The sequence below is a fragment of the Sorex araneus genome, chromosome 2, assembly GCF_027595985.1.
Source record: "Sorex araneus isolate mSorAra2 chromosome 2, mSorAra2.pri, whole genome shotgun sequence".
NCBI classification, from domain to species: domain Eukaryota; kingdom Metazoa; phylum Chordata; class Mammalia; order Eulipotyphla; family Soricidae; genus Sorex; species Sorex araneus.
The window spans coordinates 265,365,574-265,390,712 of record NC_073303.1 but is presented as its reverse complement, the minus strand read 5'-3'; the positions used below and the strand labels follow the sequence as shown (position 1 = coordinate 265,390,712).

Sequence of the window (25,139 nt, the reverse complement as noted above, 5' to 3'; positions counted from 1 at the left end):
GAGCATCTCCCACCTGCTGTTAGTCCCTGGGGCTCTCCTAGACCAGAGGCTGGGAGAGGCCCTGCAGGGGCTGAGTCTCGCAGTGCTCCCAGCTGAGCCCCGCCCCCGCCTGCTTGCACAGCTGACCCTGCTGACCTCCCTCCTTGAATCCACCAAGTGGACAAGCATGAAACAACTGTCGAGATGCATTCCCTGGTGTCAGAGACTCTGCAGCTTCACGCAGGGGAGAGCTGGAGGAGGGAGCCTTGCCCCGGGCTGCCCCTTGCCCCAGCTCCCCCTACCCCACCCTGGCCCGCAGCACAGGGACACCCCATGAACGTCCCATCAGCATGCACAGTCCCCGCATAGCCCCTGCCCCTGTGGTCTGTGGCCTCTGCAACGCCCTCCTTCCACCTGCCTCCTCCCCTCCTCCTCCTCTCCCCTCTCCCCTCCCCTCCTCACCTCTCCCCCACCGGGGTCTCTCCCCTCCCCACTGTGCTCCCCTTATGCTGCCTGGTCCTCTGCTCAGCTGCTGCTGCTCTGGTGCTGCTCAGTGCTCCCGGCCCGGCCCTGCCCTGCCCTGCCCTGCCCCTCCCTCTCTGCCCTGCCCTGTTCCTCCCTGCCCTGCCCTGCCCTGTTCCTCCCTGCCCTGCCCTGTCCCTCCCTGCCCTGCCCTGTCCCTCCCTCCCTGCCCTGCCCTGTCCCTCCCTCTCTGCCCTGCCCTGTCCCTCCCTCCCTGCCCTGCCCTGTCCCTCCCTGCCCTGCCCTGTCCCTCCCTCTCTGCCCTGCCCTGTTCCTCCCTGCCCTGCCCTGTCCCTCCCTGCCCTGCCCTGTCCCTCCCTCCCTGCCCTGCCCTGTCCCTCCCTCTCTGCCCTGCCCTGTCCCTCCCTCCCTGCCCTGCCCTGTCCCTCCCTGCCCTGCCCTGTCCCTCCCTCTCTGCCCTGCCCTGTTCCTCCCTGCCCTGCCCTGTCCCTCCCTCCCTGCCCTGCCCTGTCCCTCCCTCCCTGCCCTGCCCTGTCCCTCCCTCTCTGCCCTGCCCTGTCCCTCCCTCTCTGCCCTGCCCTGTTCCTCCCTGCCCTGCCCTGTCCCTCCCTGCCCTGTCCCTCCCTGCCCTGCCCTGTCCCTCCCTGCCCTGCCCTGTCCTGCTGCCCAGTGCCCTGTGCTCTGTCCCTCTTGGCCATGCCTACTGGCCCACTCTCCCTTTGGCCTCTGTCCATGCACGGGGCAGTGGTCACTTCCTGTTCTCCTGTGTACAGGCTGGGACAAGCTTGTTTCCCCGACATGCCCCTGCCTTGGTGTTCTCCGCTCTGTGCCCAGTTGCACCCCACGTAGCAGGAGTGTAAGTGACCCGTTGGATGCTCTGACTGTGCGCTGTCCCCCTTACTGTTGGGGGGAGGGCCCCCCTGAGGGGCTGCCCAATGCGAACCCCGAGAGGATATTCTCCAGAAAGCCAAAACCTTCATCGTGTGGCGAGGCGTGGCTCTGAGCAGCTGTTTCCAGCTCTCTCTGGTCAGTGCTCTCTCCGGCCACAGCCGCGTCTCCCCAGAACCCTGTGATGGCCGTGCTCAGCTCAGCAACGGCCGGAGATACCTGGGGGCGGGCACACAGGACGGCTGCTCAGGAGCGTGTTTGTACGGGGCCAACCTCGGCTCGATCCCCAGCACCCCACAGGGTCCTAAGTGCCGAGAGTGGAGAGAGCCCTGAGCACTGCCGGGGTGAGCCCAAACCAAGAAAGGCAAGAGATCGGGCGTGATTTCAGCACTGGGTGTGAGACTCTCAGCCAGGGAACGGCAGCTGCAGGGCAAACACGTCACCCCCACGGGAGGAAGCCGCTCAGTCCCCTCCAGGATGGGGCTGGGGGCACTGGGGGCCACGACCACGGGCAGAGCCGCCTCTCGGCAGGGCACGGCCCCTCGGATGGGTCCCAGTCTCTGGCGTGATGACTCTCATTGTTGTTTGGATTTGCATCTCCCCGGTGAGCACTTTCTCATGTGCTTTTGGCCGGTTGTGTTTCTTCTTTGAGGAAGTTTCTGTTAATCTCTTCTCCCCATCTTTTGACGGGGTTGGATTTTATTTTTTGTAAAGTTTTACCCCTGCCTTATCCATTTTGACTATTAACCTGTCATCAGATCAGCGTTGGGTAAATAATTTCTCCCATTCCGTGTCTGTATCCTGGTCACAGTTTTTTTTTTTTTTCAGAAGCCAAATTTAATTTGGATTCAATGTATTCTTTACAGATATTAATCCTGAATAAATTTTTGAGTAATGGCTTTGTGTTGATTGATATGCCTGGTCAAAAAGCAAAAATACCAAAAGCTCTGTTTGTATCAAAATAGTCATTTGCTCCTAACTAAAGCATATCAGACCCTCAAAAATTCCAAATAGAAAGGTAAAAACATCTACATTTAAATGAGTGATGTATGACTATTATATTCTTTTAAAAATTTTTTATTAGTGAATCACCATTAGTTACAGTTACAAACTTATGAACTTTCATGTTTGCATTTTGTTTATATCCCTCCTCCAGTGCCCAGTCCCCTCCCCCAATGTCCCCAGTATCCCTCCCACCCTCCCACCCCATCCCCCCAAATCCCCTCTCGTAGTTTTTTTTTTTAGGCACAGAAGCTTCTTAGTTTAACGTGGCCCCATTTTGTGTTTTTAAATCTTTGTTTCCATGTGTTTGGCCAGTGGTGTTTTATCCTTGATGATGCCTTTAGCTTCAGTGTCATGTAGAGTTCTGCCTACGTTTTTCTTCATGAAACTTATGGATTCAGGTTTCATATCAAGTGTTTAATCCATTTTGATTAGACTTTTGTGCCTGGCATTAGGAACAGGTCTGAGCTCAGAGTTTTGCATGTAGCTGACCAGTTTCCCAACACCACTTATTGAAGAGGCTTTCCTTGCTCCACTTTATATTTTTTGCTTCTGTACCAAAGATTAACTGATCATATACCTGAAGGTTTGTCTCAGGATATTAAGCTCTATCCCACTGACCTGTAGGTCCATCTTTATTCCAATACTATGCTGGTCATTTCCCAGTTTCTTTAGCTGTACACTCAAGTTATTCATGGGACCTTTCTCTCCTCCTGATAAACACTTGCGTAGCAATGAACTACTCCCTTAACTCTGCTTTTGCTCTATCCCACAGGTTCTGGTAGCTCCTGTCCTCACTCTCATTGTTTCCAGGAATCTTTTAACTTCTCTTTGATTTCCTCCTGACCCAACGGTTGTTCAGTACTGAGCTATTTAATTTCCAGGTGTTCGAGATGTTTCTCCGTTCCTGCTTTTGATTAACTTCTTTCAGTGCCCCGTGTTCTGTCTTGGAGAGGCCCGCTGTGCGTTACGCTGCCATGATCACTCGGTGGAACCATCAGTTCTTGCCGGGCGACTCTTGTTCTCTAAACTCATTGGGAATTTCCCGCCCCGCTCAGTCCTTCCCGTCGGAGCCCCTGAAGAGAGCAGAGATCTGTGCTGAAACACAGCTGGCTCAGTTCTGACTGGCTTTTGTCCCACGTGACAGAGATGATGCCTGGAATTTACGGTGCTCCTAAAGCTTTCAAGGCATCTTTTCCAGTAATAACTGAGAAATTTATGGTTTTCCTAATAGTCTCAAGGCGGATTTTCCAGTAATAATGCACCCGTAAAACCCTACCTCAACCCGGGGCTGCCTGATAACAGGGAGTGAACGGGAATGCTTTTTTATGGCCACAGATTTCCAAACCAGAAATACTTTCGTCCCTGTAACAAACGAGCTCTAAAATATTTATGAGGCCCGCTGCATTTTTATGACCTCCGTGATGGCTGCAGCCTGCAGCCCGCCCTGCCCTGCTCTGCTGGGAGGCCCCTTCTCATGCCTAAGTAATCCATCCGCCTGCCCGGAGGAGCGACGGAGGCGTGGATGTAGAGCCGCAGCTGGGACGGCTTGTTCTGGAGCGACCTATCCTCACTCAGGGCTCACTGCTGGTGGTGCTCATCTGTGGCTCACCCGAGTCCAAGAGTTAATTTCAGAATAATTCCGTGAAGGCCCTTGGGAAGAGGGTCTCCGAGTAACCCTTCAGCTAACCCGAGATGACATCAGCCCCCAACCCCATGGGCGTAAACGTTCGTTGGACAACTCCAAATCGCTGGTGTTTGGGGCATTTCCCCGCCAGCCGGGCCCTGCCCGGGAGGAGGGGCTGTCAGAGACCTTTCTGGAAAGATGCAGGGCGCGCCCGGCCTTGTCACTTTGCATCTCTCCCTTGGTAGACCGGGAGCTGGGGAAGGTCAGCCCTGGAGTTTACACAGATCTTAGAAGAGAGACGGTTCTGCTAATTATGCAAATGCTGTGTGGTTTTGATTAATGGATGGGTTAATTTTGTTGACTGTGGGGCCGGAGCCCAGGGCCCCGAGGAAGCGGGACAAGCCGTGTGCCCGGCCCTGTCGTATGCTCTTCATGTTGAAATTCGAGCAACTCGAAAACTCACCGAGGAAGCACTTTAAAAACAAATTAGAAAAGAAAGATTGGTGGCAGGAAATTACACTGGTGGTAAGAGCTCACGAACGGGAGACGCGGGCCAAAGGCTGAGGGAGAGACAAGCTCACCTCAGCCGCTGTGAGAATCTGGCCAGACCACCTCCTGTCTGACTGTTTAGCTTCTCTGGGGCCACACCCAGAGGTGCTCAGGGTCACCCCGATCCCGCTCCCGGGACTCTCCAGACCTTCATGCTGGGAGCTGACACTTGCAGCCGGCCTCAGAGACGTTCATTTCCGAGTCTTCTAGCTTCCTTTCTCTCTGTTTTGTTTTTGTGGGCTGGGTCCGGGGACTGAGCGGCCGAGAGACCCAGGCCAGGCCACAGTTCCAGGCGGTTTCTATTTCTGGGGTTTTTCTTTGCTTGTTTGTTTGGGGGCCACGCTCAGAGGTGCTCAGAGGTTGCTCCTGGCTCTGCTCTCAGGGCTCACTGCTGGTGGTGCTCAGGGGACCCACAGGGATTGAACCCTGGTAGACCACGCGCAAGGCACATGCACTCCCGCGGCGCAAGGGTGCCAGCCTGCCGGCTTCTCCGTCTGAGAGATTTGTATTAATATGAGGTCTGCGTTGGTCACTCTGCGGCCTGGAGGTGCCCGGTCCCACCAGCACGGGACTTGTAGTGGCCGTGCTTAGAGCCGTGCGGGTCCTTGGGGATGTCTGTGGGCAGTGTGTCAGGGTCTGTGGCTGGTGTGTCGGGGCCTGTGGCTGTTGTTTCAGGGGGTCTGTGGCTGTTGTTTCAGGGGGTCTGTGGCTGGTGTGTCAGGGTCTGTGGCTGGTGTGTCGGGGTCTGTGGCTGGTGTGTCAGGGTCTGTGGCTGGTGTGTCGGGGCCTGTGGCTGGTGTTTCAGGGGGTCTGTGGCTGTTGTGTCGGGGTCTGTGGCTGGTGTGTCGGGGTCTGTGGCTGGTGTTTCAGGGGGTCTGTGGCTGGTGTGTCAGGGTCTGTGGCTGGTGTGTCAGGGCCTGTGGCTGGTATGTCTGTTATTGACCGGCAAGCTGCCTCCTTGGCCTCTACCCTGGGCCGGACTCCTCAGAACAGACGTGGCAGCCCTGCTTGCCGTGGGTAGAGTTTGACATCCCCCCGCCCAGGAACTGATGTCAGGTGAAGAAGCCCTGGCAGTTACACAGTGGGAGCATGGCCAGGCGGAAGAGTGGACGCCGCGACTGTCCCCTCTGCGGGGGGCCTGGGGGACTTCTGCGGAGAAGCGAGTCGGGAGGGGACAGACGCAGAGCAGGAACCTCAGATGTGGGCCAGGAGCAAACAGTCGGGAACAAGGCGTGGGTGAAGGCCACAGAGCCCGAGAACTGGCCGCAGGGCGGGCTCACTGAGGTGGGGATGTGGGCGGGGGTGAGGGCGACCCCGAGTCAGGGGTGCGGGGAGATGCACGCCCTGGCAGGGCGGGGGTCAATATTGTGTGTATGAAGCTCCGTCATTGGCAGTACCGCAAAACTGTAAATCATGGTGACTAAAATGACACTTGAAAAATATCAAAAAGAAGAAAAAGTTGTAGTGGGGAAACCATTTTTACAACCACCACCAACACATGTTTGTAGAAAGGGAATAAAGGGCGAGGGGGTGGCAGGGAGGGCAACTGCCCTGCACGTAGCTGACCCAGGCTCCGTCCCCTGCACCCTGGGGTCCCTGAGCCCTGCCAGGGCTGAGCACAGAGCCAGGAGTCAGCCCTGAGCACAGAGCCTGGAGTGGGCCCTGAGCACAGAGCCGGGAGTGACCCTGAGCACAGACCAGGAGTGACCCTGAGCACAGAGCCAAGAGTGACCCCTGAGCACAGACCAGGAGTGATCCTGAGCACAGAGCGAGGAGTAAACCCTGAGCACAGAGTCGGGAGTGACCCTAAGCACAGAGCCGGGAGTCAGCCCTGAGCACAGAGCCAGGAGTCAGCCCTGAGCACAGAGCCGGGAGTGCCCTTGCGCACCTCGGGGTACACCCCCCTCCCCGTCAAACAAAACCAAGCCACTCTCCAAGAGCTTCTTCACTTTGTTTTCGGCCCCATTGGGCAGTGCTCGGGGCTGGGGTTGTTGGGGCTGCTCCTGGCAGGGTTCTTGGGCCGGTCAGTGGGGAGGGACCTGGCTTTGCCCTCCTGTGGCTGCTCTGTTCCCCCCCTCCCCGCTCAGAGCCAGCGCCTGGGTCCCGGCCTCGAGCAAGGGCACAGTCCGGCCCACGGGTGGCGCCGTTGGCAGCAGGGCCTGTTCTCACGCGGCCGCTGAGAGGCCGGTGCCCAGCGGCTGGGCCCCTGCTGCCCTGGCGGCCGCCCTGTGCAGCCAGTCTCGGCTCTGGCACAACCCGGGAGGCATTTGCGTCAGGCGTGGCTTCCCTCTCACCTTTGCTGCCCCTGGCCGGGGACAGCCCGGGTGCCGCGTGACACAGGTGGAGGCCGGCCAGGTCCGTGGCCTGGAGCTTGGACGCCGTCTCCAGAGCGTCCCCCACTGCGGCCCCCGAGCACAGCACCCTCCGAGGCCTCCCCCTCTCCCCCGAGGCCGGGACTCACCTCTGCCCCTGGGGGGCACGACCCAGCGGGGCTCGTTCCGCACACGCAGCCAGTGCCCGCGAAGGGCACCCAGGAGGCCCTGTGGAAGCACGGAGGCCCTGGGCCCACCTGCACGCCCCCGGGGAGCCGGAGCATGGGGGGGTTTAGTCTGGGCAGCCGCCTGCTCTGGACTCAGCGCCACAGACGGCTCTGCCTGCGGGCCGGGGCCCGGGCCTGGCTCCTGCCTGCTGGGAGAAGGGGCTTTTGTACTAGAGCTGTGATAATGGTTGTGTGTACGAGAGAGCATGTGTGAGTGTGTGTGTTAGTATGTGAACGTGAGACTGTGTGAGAGCAAATGTGTGTGAGAGTATGTGAGAGAGGAGAGATGTGTGAGTGTGTGTGAGAGAGAAAATGTGAGTATGTGAGAGTGTGTGTGAGTGTATGTGGGTGAGATATGGTTTGTGTGTGTGAGAGAGTGTGAGTGTGTGCGTGTGTGAGAGACTGTGAGAGTGTGTGTGAGTGTATGAAATCGAGTGTGTGTAAGAGTATGTGAGAGAGGAGAGATGCGTGTGTGTGAGAGAATATGTGAGTATGTGAGAGTGTGTGTGTAGTGAGTGTATGTGGGTGAGATATGGTTTGTGTGTGTGAGAGAGTGTGAGTGTGTGAGTGTGTGAGAGACTGTGAGAGTGTGTGAGCGTGTGAGAGCGAATGTGTGTGAGAGTATGTGAGAGAGGAGAAATGCGTGAGTGTGTGTGAGAGAATATGTGAGTATGTGAGAGTGTGTGTAGTGAGTGTATGTAGGTGAGATACGGTTAGTATGTGTGTGTGAGAGGAAGAGAGTGAGAGTGAGTGTGAGTATGTGAGAGTATGTGAGACTGTGAGAGAGTGTGTGTGAGTATGTGAGAGCAAATGTGTGTGAAAGAGTGTGTGAGAGTATGTGAGAAAGGGAAAATGTGGGAGTGTGTGTGTGAGACTGTATGCGTGTGAGAGAGTGTATGTGGGTAAGATATGGGTACCGTGTGTGAGTGTGTGTGAGAATATATGTGAGAGTGTGTGAGTAGTGAGAGAGTGTGTGAGATTCTGACTGAGAGTGTGAGTAGTGAGAGAGTGTGTGAGAGTGTGAGAGTTTATATGTGTGCGAGTGTATGTGAGACAGAATATGTGTGTGTGAGTGTGTGTGGTGGAGCTTCCTACCTCCTGGGTCCTGTTTTCTGACTCAGAGGGAAAACATTGGCTTAGTCATCACTTATAAGCTTCACATTTGAATTTCTTTTTCTTCTGCTTTCTAAACATCTTTTATATTTAACAAAATGATTCTATTATGACAAAAATGGGCTGAACATACACTATGTCCAAGAAACAGTTCTGACTCTGTTATATTTGCGTGAGTCTGGCCCGTCACCCCGCCATGCCCTCCACTGAGGTGCCCACACGATTGCACTCCGGTCTACTGGGTCTTGCCCTGTCCCCTCCCCCTCTGGCTGCCTTCATTCTGTGGTGGGCGTCTGAGGCTCGTTTGCATCAGGCCTGGTCAGCTCCGTTGCTCTGCTTCTTCATACCCCTCAGCGGGGTGAGTGAGACAGCCGGAATGTCTCCCTGACTTATTCCACATAACCCGACTCCCTCTGGCTCCCTCCGTGCTGGGGCAAAGGCAAGGTCTCGCTCTATCTCATGGCTGCGTAGTATTCCACTGTGTGCCGAGCAGCATCTGTGTCAGACCTGTCCACGTCCCGACCTGCGTGAGCTGCCCTGCCACAGTAGCCTCTATCTTTCTGGACGTTTCTGTGTCCGTGGGAGGGGCACAAGGGTGTGGAGCCCCTGGGTTGTCTGAACGATGCTCCTGTGTCTTTGCAGGCTGGTCCCGGCTCTGTCCGAACAGGCCTGTTTTCCACAGAGGCTGAACCAACTCTGACTCCCGTCCCGCCCCTCAGGGGTCCCTAGGCTCCGTGTGCGATGACTCTGTCATTCCCTGTGTATTTCCTGGTAGTGGGGCAGCAGGCGCTCCCGCCGGCACCGCTGCGTGGGACAGGGTCTGCTCAGCTCCCTCCCGTGGGGCTGTTTCTGGGCTGCTTTGCCTCATGCATCTTGGCACCAGCCCTTTGTCAGGCGGAGCCAGGCCAATGCCCCCTCGCTGGCGCCTCTCCGTGGGTTCCCCGGGGACGGACGGTTCTGAAACACCGGGAGTGAGCATTGTGGCTACCCTGGGCTCCTGGCCGGGCAGTGGGTCCTCACCGTGTGGACTGACCCGTCTTGCAGAGCCCTTAGCCACGAGGCCGGGGGGAGCCTGGGAGCAGCCCCGAGTCCTGGCGAGGGCACCTTGGACCAGCTACGAGAGCAGCGCCGGCCATCATGCCTCCTTTTAGAGAGGAGGGGTGTGTGTGTGTGTGTGTGTGTGTGTGTATGTGCGTGTGTATGAACGTGTGTGCATGTGTGTGCGCATGTGTGAGTGTGTGTACATGCGTGTGTGTATGTGTGTCTGTGTGTGTGAGTGGCTGTGTGTATGCATGTGTGAGTGTGTGTACATGCGTGTGTGTATGTGTGTCTGTGTGTGAGTATGTCCTTGCGTGTGTCTCTGTGTTTGCGTGTGTGTATGCGTGTGTGCGCGTGTGTGTCTGTGTGTGAGTGTATGTGTGCCTGTGTGTCTGTGTGTGTGCATGTGTGTCTGTATGTGTCTGTGTGTGCGTGTGTTTGCATGTGTGTGTGTCTGTGTGTGTCTGTTCGTGTCTGTGTGTGTGTGCATATGTGTCTGTGTGTGTGCGTGTGTCTTTATGTGTATCTGTGTGTGCGTGTGTCTGTGTGTGTCTCTTTGGGTGTGTGTATGTCTGTGTGTGTCTGTGTGTGTGTGCATGTGTGTCTGTGTTTGTGTGTGTGTGGCTGCCACTTGCCAAGGGTCCCGTGTGCCTCCGGGCTCCTGTTCTAAAACGTGACAAGACCAAACGAGGACCAGGTCCTCGGAGAGCACTGTGCAGGCTCGTTTGGGGGCTGAGACGCAGCGTCCTTTGTGCTATTTTATGAGGAGTCAGAGTTGCTCACGTGGCTGATAGTCCGGGATTTTGGGAATTCCCCGGGAGCCTGTTAGAGCGTTTGGAAGTGCCCCACTGAAACAGCAGTGTCGGTTCCGAGTCTCTGGAATGGGGGGACAGACTGGCCGGGCCCCGGAGGAGCCAGGGAAGGGGGTCGCCCTGCTGGAGCCGCCTCGGGCAGGGCTGTGGAGAGGGTGCAGAGGCGCCTGCGTTTTCGGGCTGACACCAGTGAAGTTCATTTTGCCTTCAGAACGTTTGCTTGTGCAGGAGTGCTTCTAATTTTAGAACTCTTATTTCCCGATGATTTTTATTTTAATAGCGCTTGAGAAAGGCCCCACGTTTCAGAGTGACAGGGAGGCTCAGGGCTGGAAGGCGAGGCACGGCCAAGGGGGGCCTCTCTGCAGCTCTGAAAGTGTCCCTGAGCTCGGTGGGGTCTGGGCCGTGTCTGAAAGCAAGACCCAAAACACAGGACACGGCTTTAAGGGACACTTTTACGAGCTGCTGTCTGTGGGTACAAGGGGGGCGGGCGCGGGGCCGTTGCGCCAGTGCCTGAGTGTGTGTCGGCTAAACGGAGCAAGGTGGGAGCACAGCTGCTCGCGGTTAGGGGTGTGTCCTCTCCCGGGCCTGTGACGCCCCAGCCCGCACGCCTCTGCCTGTGTTGTGGCCGGGCCCAGGCTGGCTGTTTCCTCCCCCAACAGCGCCTCTCTTTGTTCTCGGAGCAAAGCGGGAAGGAGCTCGCGTCCCCCAAACACGCACAGAGGCCGCCTCGACAAAGCCCGCCTGACCGTGGCTGCATCTGACCCGCACGGCAGCGGGGGGGACATCACAAGGCTCGTGATCCGCAGTTTGCAAACAAGGAAGCCCCAGCGCAGCTCAGCCCAAGGTCACAGCCTCCCGGGGAGGCGGGCGGGGTGCCAGACACGGGGCTGCTCTATCCCCTGGGCGGACAGAGCGGGGTGCCCTCGCCCTGCCTGCTGGGGCCTCTTGCTCCGCTGCCCTGGGGCGGAGGCTGGCGTGAGGCCGGGCTGGCCCCTGGCGCCTGGACGATGCCAGAGACAGTTGCTAGCTGAGGCGTCTCCTCAGGCAGAGGCTTGAGGCTCGGTGCTCTGCGTCCTCCATGCAAATCCGGTTGTTTATTGATTTTGGTTTTGGAGCCACACCGGCGGTCCCCAAACTAGGCTGCCTCTGGCTCTGTGCTTGGGGACCCCACGGTGCTGGGGACCCTCTGGGCCCCTTGTGCAAAGCACGGGCTCTCCCACCCGGCATTGCTCTTCACACTTGTGTTTGTGGTAAGTGAGTGCTTGGGAGTCGCCTGGAAAGTTTCCCTGGGAGCTTGTTTACAATCCTGGGTACGTGGAACTGTAATAAAACGTGGATGAATCTCCTGACAGCCAGAGACGACATTGCTGATGACGGCTGAGGGTGCACGAGCAAGAGGAGAGGTTGTTGAATGGTGTCACTGACCTGTTTGCCCGGACTCCGGGCTCTGCAGACAGACAGACTGGAAGCCAGGAGAGGCAGGAGCACCCCTTGCCCACAGCGGGAGAACCTGGGCTCCTGCGGCGGGGGTGGGGGGCTGTGGATGGTCACGGCTGAACTGTGCCTGCCTGGGGGAGGGGCGCCCTGCAGGGAAGGCCCTGTGCCCACGGTTACTCATGGTCAGCCAGTCATCTGAGGTCACCCACGGTCAGCCGCAGTCACCCACGGTCACCTACGGTCACCCATGATCACACACGGTCACCTGTAGTCATCTATTGTTACCCACATTTATACCTGTGGTCACTTGCGGCCGCCTCGGGGAGTCCCTTCTTGTGCTCCCACCATGCCCTCGGGGTCCGGAATGGCACAGTCTGGGGCAGCCCCCACCCCCAGTGGTGAGGGCCACCCCGTCCCTGCCCTACCAGTGTTGGGGTCACCAGGACTGGGCCTTGGTGTGAAGTCACAGGTCAGGCCCCTCTGGGGGTCGACCCCAGTGCACGGGCGTGAGCTCTCACAGACACACAACTCAGGGCAGCTCTGCTGGACTGCGCCCGGGGTCGGGGGTCAGGAGGCCCGACGAGGCCCTGCCCGTCACCCCAGAAACTTCATTTCTAGAAGAATCCAGGCCCTGCAGAAGCGGGTCCAGAAAATCTTGCTCAGCTTTCTCTCCGGAGGAGGCAGCGTCTCCCAGAGCTGGGGGTGCCCAGAGCCGGGCCGGAGAGTCCCTTGTTCTGGTGTCCTCGGTCAGTGGCGCTGGCCCATGCGGTGCGCCCACCCCAGCTGCAAGGCCCACGTCACGGAGGACACCCCGGGGCCACCGATGGCCCCAAGCCCAGGGGCCCATCAGGACGGGCCGGGAGGGGCCGGGAGGGGCTGGGCTGGGTGGAAGTGGAGGCTCAGGGGCCCTGGGGACTCCTGCAGGGGTGCAGCCCCGAGACGTGCAGTGGGGCCAGTGCGTGGAGGCGGCCGGCCACAGGCAGGGCCAGGTGCGAGGAGCCGGTCCCTGCTGTGCACGGCGACTGCAGAGGGGCCCTGAGGGGACGAGTCTCTCGCTCAGAGCCCGGGTCCAGCCGCGCCCGCAGAGCCGCCCACCGCGCCCCTGCAGCCCGTCCCCGAGGCGCCAAGAGACCGCAAGCCTCCAGGCATGGGACGGAATCACAACGTCAATTTATTATGAAAATATTCCCATCAGGTGACGAGCCAGGACAGACCCAGAGAGGGCGTTGGGGCAGCCCCCGCCCGGTGTCGGGGCCGTGCCAGGAGGCTGCCCGGGGCTGCCTTCGCCTTCCTGGCATGGATTCCCAGCTCCCGGGTTCGGGTCTCCTCTGTCCAGGCCCTCACAGCTCTCCGGAAGCTTCGAGAAGGATCACGGTGACAGCAGCCGCATAGCCATATGTGTGGGCGATCATTAAATATAAAAATCATTTATACATGGCTACAAATATCTTAAAAAGAGGAGAGAGAGAGAGAGAGAGAGAGAGAGAAAGGCAGGGGGAGAGTGTCTTAAAAAATCACGGGGGCCACAGGACTCCGGATCCTCCGAGCCAACCCGACAGGAAGCGGCCAGAGGCCTTCAGCCGGGACAGGGCGGTGAGTGCCTCGAGGGACCCTCGGAGTGCAGCCCTGGGCTGCCCGTCACCCAGCAGCGACCTCCGCAGGGTTGGGGGCGCTTGGCTGCTTAGGGACGGCGTCCTGGGTCGCACCGGCCCCGCCTGCCCTGTGCGTGACGTCCAGCCTGTCTCCTGGGCTGGAGTGTGGCGGGTGGGCAGACGTGGCTGGAGTGTGGCCGGCGGGAGCAGCGAGGGACGGGACGGGGACTGGGTGTCTTCGGAGACTTGTGTCGCGTGGGGAGCCCCTGGCCCTCCGCTCCCCCGCCACGTCGGCTCAGCGCCCCTGCACACACAGTGCTCCCGGGACACGGCGCTCCCGTCTGGCTCCAGGACGAGTCGGCCGAGGGCTCGGGCCCCGGGATCACCACACTCGGCACTTCTTGGGGGGGTTCATGTAGGCGCGGCTGTGGCAGTTGTAGGCTCGGGAGAACTCGGGGGAGTTCTGCAGGGTGCCGATGATCCTGGGGGCAAAGCGCGGATAGGGAAGCGTCAGCAGGCGCCGCCATGGCACGCCGCGGGAGAGCAGGCGGCCAGCACGCCACGGCCCGGCGCTCTGGCCCGCCCCTGGCCGCCTGCTGAGTGGACGGTCACTCCCTTTGGTCCCAATGACACGGACGAGTTCCAGAGTTCAGTGAGGCCCAGTCCAGACCCCAGGGGGCGATGGTTCTCAGGTGTGTTTCAGGGGGTGGGCGCAGGGCGGGGGGGCTGCCCAGAGGGTGGGCCATTCCTTGGCTCCCCACGGCCCCCCTGTGGGTGAGGGTGAGGGTGAGGGTTAGGGGGTTAGGGTGAGGGTGAGAGTTAGGGTGAGGGTTAGGGTGAGGGTGAGGGTGAGGACTAAGGTTAGCCCTCTGGGTGGGCTGACCGGGTGTGTGAGCAGCACACCTGCCTCCCGCAGGCCCCGACGCACCTGAATTGCCCTGGGCTGTGCACGTCTGTCTTGATGGAGTTGACAGCGTACTCGGGCCTGTAGGTCCCGCACCACACCTGCAGGCACGGGTGGGGTCGGGCTTAGCTTCCCACACCCACCAGTGCTTTCCAGAGCCTTCTGCCTGAGTCGAGGGCAGGAGGGCGGGGCAGGAGGAAGGGCGGGGAGCTCCACGCGGGCCCCCAGGTGACCCCGGGCAGCGGCCGCACCTGGGCGAAGTTCAGGAAGAACAGCTGGTTGTGGTCCAGGTCCAGCCCGGGGAGCTGCTTCTCCACACCGTGCCTCCGGAGGTAGCTCTGGTAGGCCTGCAGCGGGACGGGCATGGCCGCTCACCCGAGGCCTGGCCGCTCACCCGCACGGCTCTGCCCGCCCGGCCTGGACTGTCCGGCCCGGGCGCAGCTGCTGGCGCCTCCAGAGCCCGGGGCTCCTGCCCAGCCCTCGCGCTCCAGAACACGAGTCCCAGAAGGCCAGAGTCCCTGAGGCCTCAAGGGCGGGACCAGCGTGGGGTGGCCTGTCCACACGGGTCTGTGGTAGACGCACAGCTTCTCCTCTTGATTCCCAGGGCCAGCGTCGCCCAGTGCCCACATCACCCAGGGCCAGCGTCACCTGGGCGTGTCACCCAGGGTGAGTGTCACCCAGGATGGTGTCACCCAGGATGGTGTCACCCAGGGCCGGTGTCACCCAGGCCCTGGTGCTGGAGAGGCCCCACTCTCTGCCCACAGCTCACTGATCCACTTTATCTAATTTCATCAAGAGACTCCCTCGGTGGTGGCTGGACAGGGCCAGGGCCCCGGTGCCCGGGGGACAGTCTGACACTCGCCCTGTGGCCGGGTCGGTGCTCAGTGCCCGGGGGACAGAGCCCCTCACTCACCCTGTAGGCCTGGCCGAGGCCCCCGTTGTCAGCTATGTTCTCTCCCAGGGTGCTGATGCCATTGAGCTGGTGAGGAAGAGGAAGAGGAAGAGGAAGTCACAGGGACCGTGGCGGGGGGCTGGGGGGCTCGGGAAAGCAGCTGCCGGGAGGCCGGAGCCACTCTGGGGGTCCCAGCCTGGGCCCGGCCTGTAGGCAGTCCTGGGCCCGGAGACACTCGGGGGCTGTGCTCGGGGAGAGTCCAGGCGCCCGGAGCAATGACCGCGGGGGACAGGGGCGGGCCCGTCCTGCACGTACGAGCTGCCCACCGGCCAGGTCCCAGGAGAAGTTGCCGTACTGCTGCACCATGCACTGCGACAGGTCCTTGAAGTTCTTGGCCGACTGCGGGCTCCACCAGTCCTGCAGGTCCCCGTCCTTGTTGAAGTTCCGGCCTGGAGTGCGTGGGGCGCCCGTCAGCGTGGGGTGGACCCTGCGTGGGGCTCCCGGGGTTGGGGCGGGGGAGGCACTCGTGTCCCCCCGGTGACCCACTGGGCAGCGGCTCCCACTGACCACCCGCACTCCTGCGCACACACAGACCATGAACCACCCGCTTTGTCCCCTCTGGGAGCCCATGTGCCTCCAACTGGCTGAGGCCTCATCCGCAGCGTGTTGCGGCACAGCCCCACACCCCCAGGGACACGCCTGCCACATGCCCGTGCACGTTTATGTCTGTGCATCTGCTGCGTGTCTGCGTTTGCTCTGTGTGTGTTGCTGAGTGTCTGTGTGTCTGCGTGTTTGCTGTGTGTGCGTCTGCATCTGTTGCATGTCTGCGTGTGTTTGGTGCGTGTCTGTGTGTGTTTGTTGTATGTGTCTGCATGTTTGCTGCATGTCTGTGCGTGTTTGCTGTGTGTCTGCATGTCTGTGCATGTTTGCTGCGTGTCTGTGCATGTTTGCTGTGTGTCTGCATGTCTGTGCGTGTTTGCTGCATGTCTGTGTGTCTGTTTGCTGGTGTCGCTCTCAGCCCAGAGCGCATAGGCTCCCTGTGTACCTGCCCTGTGGCCCCTCCCTCCCCGCCTTCCTGACAGGACATGAGGTCTGTCTGCCCGAGTACGCCCGGGTGGGTTCCGCAGACTCGGTGCTCCTGACCCCAGGCCCATCTCTGCCACTCCCTGAGCACCTGTGACCTGCCGGGGTGTTCAGAGTGACCCTTCCCTGGCTTGTGTGACCGGTCGCCTCCGGGGAGCGGTCAGCAGGGCCTCCACCTGTATTTCCTCCTGCAGACTCCTGTGGATCCTCCCCAGATGCTCCTGTCTTTCCCTGACTCTCCACCACAGTGCTCAACTGGCCCCCAGGGGCCACTGTCCCCTGCCCTGCACGGGTCTGTGACCCCGGGTCCCTGGCGGCCACTCTTGGCGTGTCCCGAGGGCGGCTCCCGTCGGGCTGTGCTCACCGTTGTCGTCGAAGCCGTGGGTGATCTCGTGCCCGATGACCATGCCAATGCCGCCGTAGTTGAGGGACTTGGGCTGCTCAGCACTGAAGAAGGGGGGCTGCAGGATGCCGGCGGGGAAGACTGCGGGGAGGGGGCGCGGTCAGGTCCCCGCCAGCCGCAGCGTCCTGGCCACTGCCCACCCGGGACCCGCCCCGTCTCCCTCCCTGCCTCCTCCATCAGTCTGGCTCCCACCTCTTCCCTCACCGTGGGGAATCCGAGTTTCCTGTTCAGACTGTCCACTCTGCCCCACTGACTGTGTGTCCCGGGACCGGCCGCCCCTCTGCACCCCTTCCACGCCCTGACTCTGGCTCTGGCTCGTCTGCTGACCAACCCGGCTCTGTGTCTGGGGGTGGCCATGTGGGACAGTGCCCTGGGCTTCCTCCTGGCTGTGCCCAGAGTCACTCCTGGGGTGCTCAGGGGACCCTGTGTGGTGCCCGGGCTGAGCCGGGCCAGCGCCTGCGCGGCCAGCTATCCCGCTCCTTTGTGAACACGGAGCGGTGGGAGTGAGCAAGTTTTCCCCAGCAGGTCCTGGGCGGCCCGACCAGCCCAGCCAGTGTCCGTCTCCCTCCCCGGCATCCAGGGTCCAGTCTCATGGTTTGGGTCTCCTGCTACCAGCCCTGCTGACTGTCGTCAATGGCTGCAGCTCGAACCCCAGGCCCTCGGCCTGCCCGCCCCTGCTTCCTCCCTCATTCCCGTCTCATTTCCACACTCAGGGCATCTCTCCTCGGCCCTCCATGCTCTGTCCTGTTACTCTGGAGACTGCAGAGAAGTGACTGGGTACCTGGCCCCCTCCCGGGCCCTCCTGAGTCTGGACAGCAACCTCGCGTCCACGCTGCACGCCAAGCCGGGGGCCGGGAAGCCCCAGAGAAGCGAGAGCCCTTGCCCCTGAGTGGGCCCGGGGCCCGGGAAGGAATATCCGACATTCACAGACTGACAGGGACCAGGCCTCGGGCATAAAGGCCGGGACGTCTCCCCAGCCTCTGGGTGCGACAGCGCAGCCTCGGGGCCCGGCTCCCAGGGCTCCCAGGGCTCCCAGGGCAGTCGCCTCACGTGTGCGCCATCGGCAGCGCCGGGAGGTATTTTTAGCTCCGCGTATGAGAGCTGTGCAGCGGCCCCCACACCGGGCGCTTTCCGGAGAACCCGCCCATTACATAAACGCTCTTACGCAACGCACTCTACTGCCAGGAGGGAAGATCCCGCTGCCCTCACAATGCCCGGCCCCTCAGGCAGCTGATAAGGGTTTTATGGCTCTTATTAAACAGTTTTCAAGTTCAGCTCTGCAAAGGCCAGTTTCTCCCTGTCAGCGGAATTTCTGCTGCGAGGATTTCCCCCGTCGGCTGACTGCTGTTACGACAGGACTTCAAACCTCTGAGACCAACCAGCTGCTGAGTCGCACATTTTTCATGTCCAACACTGTCAACAGGTTAATTACTGACGAAGCCAATGGCCCGCGTGGTGAGGGCGCTTCCCCCCCGCCCCCACTGCTTCTGGGCTTTCGGGTCTGAAGCAAATTCATTTCAGCCTCTTTCATATAGGCTCAAGCTTGCCAAACAAGGTACGACTCTATCTTTTGGGGGGAGAAAAGCAAACAAGATAACGCCGAGACGTCGCTGTGGAATTCTATGAAAAGTGGGTCATGCGACCTGAGTCTCGACACAGCACGGCTTATGGGGACAGACCCCGCAGCCAGGACCCCCGGAGAGCGCGGACGCTGCCTGGCTCACGAGCGGCAGACCCAGAACGGCTCTTTCCCGATGACCTCCCATTACACTCTCATCTCGTGCCCATGCAGGGGACGGGCAGTATTTACTCTCGAGTACTAGAGGAAGCAGAACTTCTCGGCCCTGCCGGGCTCAGGGCAATGTGGGAAAGGCCCGAGAACGGGGACTTTTCAGCTCACGGTTCTTGAAAGGAGGGGCGGCAAGGGCTTGTTGGGATTCCCACATGGGGGGCCGGGCTCAGGTAGGGGCTTGCTGGGGACCCTCCCTCTGGGGTCTCGGGCACACTTAGAAACACAGAGCGGGGGGGCCGGGCCTGCCTGGGGGTCCACGGCACCTTGGGGGGCTTTGCGGCAGCTGCTGGGTGCAAGAATCGGTCCTGGCGGGGGGCACAGCGCCAGTGCTCGCTCCCGGCTCTGTCCTCAGGGATGGCTCCTGGGGGGCCCCGCGGGCCTCACGTGGGAGGGGGATCAAACCCGCACCCCTTGTGTGCAAGCCGAGCACTGTCTGTCCCGAACAGGATTCTTACGAGACTTGGCCCTGAGAGGGCTCTTGAGAGGGTGAGAGCTGGTCGTGCCAGGCCAGGAGGAGAGGGAATTTCCCCTCCACCGCCACTCCTTCAGGCTCACACACTCAGCGTTCACCTCTACGCCCAGTTCCCTCGTGCCACTACTGACGGACACCTGATTCTCCGGAGCCAAGACTATAACATCCTGACATTCTGGGTGACCGGCATCACTAACTCGCTCTCGTTCAGAGCCCCCTAGAACGTTCGGAAGAAGACAGGGACAGAGAAATCCAGCAGAGCCACCCGAGGGAACCCGGGAAGCTGGTTCTTAGCACGTCAACCGCTCGAGGAAGCTGGTGCATACCAACCGGTCGAGACTCACGGAGAGAGAAGGAGCTTCAAAAGTGGGCCTGGGGGCTGGAGCGACAGCACAGCGGGGAGGGCGTTTGCCTTGCATGCGGCAACCCGGGTTTGATCCCCGGCATCCCAGAGGGTCCCCCGAGCACTGCCAGGGGTGACTCCTGAGTGCAGAGCCAGGAGTCAGCCCTGAGCGTCACCAGCTGTGACCCCAAAAGCTTCCCCCCAAAAGGATCTAGCACGAAGCTTAATTACTCCGAAAGTAGCCCTTTTAGCTATGAATGAAACTGCAGCGTGGACGCGGCCGGACTCGTGACTGGCCGTGATGGCGGCCGAGCCGAGCACAGGTGCCAACTCACGTCCCTGAGCTGGGATCTCGCCGTCCCAGGCAGCCTTACCTATCTGGTTCCTGCCCGAGGAGTAGAAAGCGTTGACCACGGCGGCCCCACTGATCCACCTGGAGGGGACACGGGGTCTGTTACCCAGGACATGGGTCATAGGATTCACCCGCCCTCCTGCCCTCGAAACCTCCTGCCCGCGGAAACCACAGGGATTCCGGAGGAATCGGAAATTCACACGGACCCTCTGGCCCCCACATCTGAGTGGGCCCCCGGGGAGCTGGTTCAGGGGCAGCCGGCCCGAGTCCAGCTGCCACACCTGCGGGCCCAGAGCCCAACCAGGGCATCTGCTGGCATCCCCGGGGACCAGGGGATGCTGGCGTCAGACCCGGTGCCCCCCCACTGCCAGGCACCACAGGGCAGCCACGGAGAGTCCGGATCAAGTCCAGCCAAAATGCCGAGACGTCACCCGGTGGGTTTCCTGAGGACGTGGCCATGTAGAGTGGCATGTCAAAAAGTGACCTGCAGCTGGCCAAGCCTGGACAGAGGTTTCGTGGCTGACGAAACCACCTGTGACCACCCGTGTGTGCCGGGACCCAGGCCCCTTTGGCCCTGTCGCAGACCAAGCACCAGCTGTGCCCCTCTGTCCACTCTTGGCACCCACATAGGGCATGCACAGCCATCCACACGGGGCACTCACAGCTCTCTATATGGGACACTCACAGCTGTCCATGTGGGGCACGCACAGCCGTCCACACAGGCACACACAGCCGTCCACACGGGGCACTCACAGCCGTCCATACGAGGCACGCACAGCCGTCCACACAGGCACACACAGCCATCCACACAGGCACGCACAGCCGTCCACACAGGCACGCACAGCCGTCCACACAGGCACGCACAGCCACCCATGTGTGCTGTGGGCGCTGTCGGGACTCGCAGTACGTGGTGGCCCCCTTGGAGCCCGGGCGCGGGGCAGGACACTCTGTGGTTGTCTCTTGGCCCTGATCCTGGCTGCCTTGACCCCTTGGCCACTGTTCCCCACCCCGTCCCCCACAGCGCGCCCTCCCCCGCCCCACGGCTGGCCCTGACCCCTCGCCGCACATACTCGCTCCTGTCCACACTCTCCCGCAGCTTCTTCAGTTGTTTGCTTTGGCTGAACTGCAGGTTCTGGAGGATGTTCTCGAAGTACTCGTTCTCCTTGTAGTTCAGCTGCGTCGGGAGGAGAGGGGCTGCTGGGCCAGGGTCCGGGTGGGCCCTGGTCTTCTCGCCCCCCCACGCACACGGCTGCCTGCAGCAACTTTCTCCGAGGCGCCATGCCAACCCTTGGCCCCCAGCTCAGAAGCGTGGCTGGAGGCGAAACCAGGCCCACCACAGGGCGTGAGCACGCATGGGGGTGACACCCAGAGTAGGGTGGTCCAAGGCGAGCACGCGGGGCCTGAGGTGTGAGTGTGGGGGAGAGGTGCGAGAGTGGACCTGAGTGTGAGTGTGTGTGAACACGAGTGTGTGGAGGACAAGAGCCCGAGGACCATGCACCCTTCCCAGCTGGACTCAGGGCCGGCGGCTGCAGGTGAGGCTCCGTGGCCCCGGGGTCTGAGAGGGCGGCACCCGCATGCAGGACTCACCTCCAGGTACTCCTTGTTGAGCTTGTCGTTGTTGGTGATGATGTCTTCAGGGTAGCCGATTCTCTCTACGATGGCCACGGCCTGCGAGAGGGACACTGGCCGTGAGTGTCCGTGGTGAGTCCCAGGGCACACGTGACACATGCCATGGGCAGACACACACTCATGTACACATGCAGGCACACACTCACTCTCGTACACAGCCTCACACATACAAACACACACACTCACATACAAACACAGACCCACATTATTCACTCACACACAGTCTCATACATACAAATACACACACATTCATGTACACACACAGGTACAGACTCACTCTCACGCTTACAAACACACACACTCATACACAGACTCACATACATTCACTCTTACAATCTCACACAAACACACTCACACATACTTACATACCTGCACAAACTCACATACACTCCCACAATTCACTCTCACACACACATGTACACATTCACTCACACATATTTACACGCACAGTCTCACATATTGACGTACATGCACACTCACAATTCACTCACACACACGCACACATACACTCATACATATTCACATACACACACATGTACACACATATTCTCAAACATTCACATACACACATATACACACACACATGCACACACATATATGCTCATGCTCACACTCTTACATATGTTCATATACGTTCCCACAATACTTTCTCACCCTCGCACACGCTCGCACAGACACATCCTCTGTCACGCGCACACTTTCATTCCGTGTCCTGCAGAGGGTGACAATCTAGAGCTTTACTTCCCTCAGCTTCAAGGAGCAGAGTTGTGTTCTGAGTGTAGGAGCCACATGACAAGGGCACGTGCCAGGCCCTAGAGCGGGCATCGGACAGACGAGGGGGCCAGGGCCTGGCCCTCTCCCGGTCAGCCGGGCTGTCCTTCCGTCACTCACCCTGACGTGGCCATCCCCATCACACCTCCTGCCCCTACTCGCTCCGTGCCACGGCCCTAGCTGACAGCACAGCACAGCGAGCACTGCTCAGTGAGCATCTGTGCCCGCAGGGCCAGCAGCCTGGTGGATTCTCACTCTTTGGGGACGGTGCCGAGGGCCCGAACGGGTCACAACAATGCAGAAGGGCTGGAATGCTGCGACCTGGCCACAAGCTCACTGCGGGCACGGCGCCTCAGGTCAAAGCCCGGGGCCAGCCCGCCTGTGGGCCGACCTGCAGGGGGCCCGTCCCTCCAGCTGCTCCGAGACGCGTCTCTGTCTGCTGGGACAGAGCTCGCACTCGCCCCTCCTTAGGTCAGAGGAGAAGAGGGAACAAGGGATGCGCTAAGGGAATCTGCAGCCGTGAACGACTATTTCGAGATGAGGGGCCCCTCCACCTCGTCCACGGGGGGCGGGGGGACGCGGAGCCCAGGACCACCTGCTCCCACCATCTGCTCACGAATCACGCCCCTTGTTTTCTGGAGTTTTCCTCTCCATAAAATCAAGGGCAATGGGGCGTCTGTCCGGTTCTGTCTCTGGGTCGCCCGCTGTGTGCTGGGCTGGCCCGGGGGCCCTCCCAGCCCTGGGGAGGGAGGAGAGTCGCAGCTGGTGCTCCGGGCGGGCGAGGGGAGACACGGCTGCGGAGGTGAGAGGTGAGGCCCAGACGTGCCGGCGCGGCCAGTGCCCACCTTCTCCTCCGCCTTCTTCTTGGTCTCCGCGTCCATCCAGGTGAGGTCATCGAGGGTCTGGATGAAAACTTCCCGGATCTGTGCGATCAGGTCCTCGACCTCAGGGGGAGAGCAGAGACGGACTCAGGGCCCCGCCAGGGCCGGGATACTGCAGACACCCCAGCCGGCTGACGGGCTGGGCGCCGGGCTGGGCGCTGCGTCAGCCCTGGAGGCCGAGGCTCCCCGAGCACGAGGCAGGAGAGAGCGGGTCAGCGCCAAGGGCGTCTCCAGGCTGCCTCCAGACCCGCCTCCCTGCTCGGGCTCCAGCGGGGTTCCCCTGGGGGCTCGTGGGCTGGGGGGCCCAGGGCCTGCTCCCAGCGGGGGCCTCCTCTCGGGGCTCAGGGCCCCCGGGACTCCCCTGCCCCCGCCCCGGCCCCAGGAGGACACGACTCAGAGGCGTGGGCAGCCGGGCTCAGCAGAGGCAGGACCCAGGGCCGGGGAGGGGCCGGGCGGGCCTTGCCGCAGGTGCGGGGACGTTACCGCGTGTTTACTCTCCCCGGCAAACGCCGCCTCCACGTACAGCCGCCCCACCGCCGACTCCATGTTCCCGTTGACGTAGTTGGCGCAGCGCCGCCAGGCCGCCGTCTCCGAGGTGGTGCCGTACAGCGCCTGGCGGGAGGGAAGCGGCACAGTGGGGGCCGGACGCCCAGGCACCGCGGCCCTCCCAAGAGCCCGGCCCCACCCTGGGGACCCGCCACGCCGGCCGCAGCATCACCCACCTTGACATGCTGACCCCTCATTGGCCGGCCCCTGACCCCTCATTGGGCTGACCCCTGACCCCTCATTGGGCTGACCCCTGACCCCTCATTGGCAGACCCCTGACCCCTCATTGGTTGACCCCTGACCCCTCATGGGGCCCAACCTCGACCCCTCATCCTCATTGGCCTGACACCATCCCCACGGCCTGCGCCTTCCCTGATGGTGGGACCGACGGTCCCGCCAGAGGCTTTCCCAGGGCACTGGCTGGTCCCCGAGGAGGCCGGCAGCAGCGGGGGCTGCAGGGGCCCACACAGGCCTGGGGGTTCTCCATCTCATCCACACCAGTGCACCCCACCCGCCTGCCTGTCTGTGTAGCAATGGGGCACCAGGAAGCCGAGTCCACTAAGGTCAGCCCAGGTAAGTGGTCCGGTCATTCGCAACACAGCCGAAAACCAAGCTCTCCTCTCCCCTGAGCCCTGTCACAGGGCCATGGCTGACCACCACGGCTGGCCATCTTGGCAGACTACCATGACTGACCACTGCTGCTGACCACCACGGCTGACCATCTTGGCAGACCACCATAGCTGACCACCATGGCTAACCACCACGGCTGACCACCATGGTGACACAGAAGACCCCCCTCGGCAAAAACTATAGTCGTGTCCACAGCAGCCACTGAGGGAGGTGCCACTGCGCCCAGCACGGGACTGGGCATTGCTGTACTGGCCAGGGGCCCGGCACGGGCTGCGGCCTTGCCCCAGGCAGTGTCCCCTCACCTTGCGGAAAGCATTGCGGGACTCCGTGTAGTTGCGGCTGAGGCTGCTGACCATGTCCATGATGAAGTGCCAGGCAATCAGGTTCTGTAGATCTCTGTCAAAAGAAGGCAGCACAGCAGAGGTGAGGCCCCGGGTGTGGAGGGCGCGGTCAGTGTCAGCCCTGAGCCCGGGCTCCCAGGATACCCACCTTTTGCTATAGTTGGCAAGAACGTCCTTGAGTTTGGTTAAGTACTCGGGAGCATAAACGATCACAGTCTCTTCATCTGGAACACTGATGTTCACGGTCTTCATGATCTCGTTGGTGAAAAGGGACCAGTTGAATGGCTGAAAAGGAGAAGCACAAACCAGTCACCAGGTGGACTTCGCTGTCCAGGGGCGGGCACAGGGGTGAGGCTACAGGGACGGGGGCAGGGCCTGGGCATCTGATGGGCATCCCTTCCTGCCCAGCACTGGTCGCTGGCATTTGCTGGGGTCATCCGCCGTGGTCCCAGCCGTGCTGGCATGAGCTCAGTGCTCAGTAATGGAGCTGACCAATAGCAGGACGGCTAAGCAGACCAGAGGGGGAGGCCGACCCCTGAGGCCAAAGCCGACGTCTGAGGTCAGGGCGGCGCGGCCAGGAACCGGGCCACTGGCATTTCCTTGTCTGAGCCGTGGAGAAGGAAGATGGAGAAGAAACCAGGCGGGCGCGTGGGTCCAGAGTCAGGGCTGTGGGACAGCGGCTGCCGTGTGGTGCCTTGCGGTGGGGGTGTCCCTGCCTCATCCTGGGCGGCGGGGCGCGGGCCTGGCACTCCAGCTGGAACTCAGGGCTCAGGGTGCGAGGACGCTGGGAAGTGGCTAGCCTGAGGCACGGGCAGCACCAAGTGGGCCTTCTCCGTCTCCTTGTTCTGCATTGGGGTCTCCCAAACAGTGCTCACGGGCCCCGGGGCCACTCCAGTTACATCTGGTGAGCTGGGTCCTGCTGGCACAGGGGCTCTGGGGTGCTAGGGACCAGAGCTGGGTCCCTGTGCATGTCAGGTGTACGCCCAGGCCCCTGAGCCATCTCTCCGCCCCTTCTTGAGCTCAGCACTGAACCCCCTCGAA

At 61.1% G+C, this 25,139-nt stretch overlaps 1 protein-coding gene across 5 annotated transcripts in view; it reads right to left on the bottom strand.

Moving 5' to 3' along the window:
• Nucleotides 1-12,611: 12,611 nt before the first annotated feature.
• MME (membrane metalloendopeptidase) overlaps nt 12,612-25,139 on the bottom strand; it is a 33,505-nt gene continuing 20,977 nt past the window's right edge. For all 5 annotated transcript variants that reach the window (XM_055129417.1, XM_055129415.1, XM_055129419.1 and 2 more), the window contains exons 11-23: nt 24,247-24,383; nt 24,060-24,153; nt 23,065-23,193; nt 22,546-22,644; nt 20,888-20,968; nt 20,371-20,474; nt 19,323-19,381; nt 16,303-16,422; nt 15,171-15,304; nt 14,877-14,942; nt 14,215-14,310; nt 13,988-14,064; nt 12,612-13,541 (exon numbers count right to left, since the gene is read on the bottom strand). In XM_055129417.1, the coding sequence (XP_054985392.1) occupies nt 13,442-13,541; nt 13,988-14,064; nt 14,215-14,310; nt 14,877-14,942; nt 15,171-15,304; nt 16,303-16,422; nt 19,323-19,381; nt 20,371-20,474; nt 20,888-20,968; nt 22,546-22,644; nt 23,065-23,193; nt 24,060-24,153; nt 24,247-24,383 (1,296 nt within the window). In that variant the 3' untranslated portion in view covers nt 12,612-13,441. The remainder of the gene's footprint in view (nt 13,542-13,987; nt 14,065-14,214; nt 14,311-14,876; nt 14,943-15,170; nt 15,305-16,302; nt 16,423-19,322; nt 19,382-20,370; nt 20,475-20,887; nt 20,969-22,545; nt 22,645-23,064; nt 23,194-24,059; nt 24,154-24,246; nt 24,384-25,139) is intronic.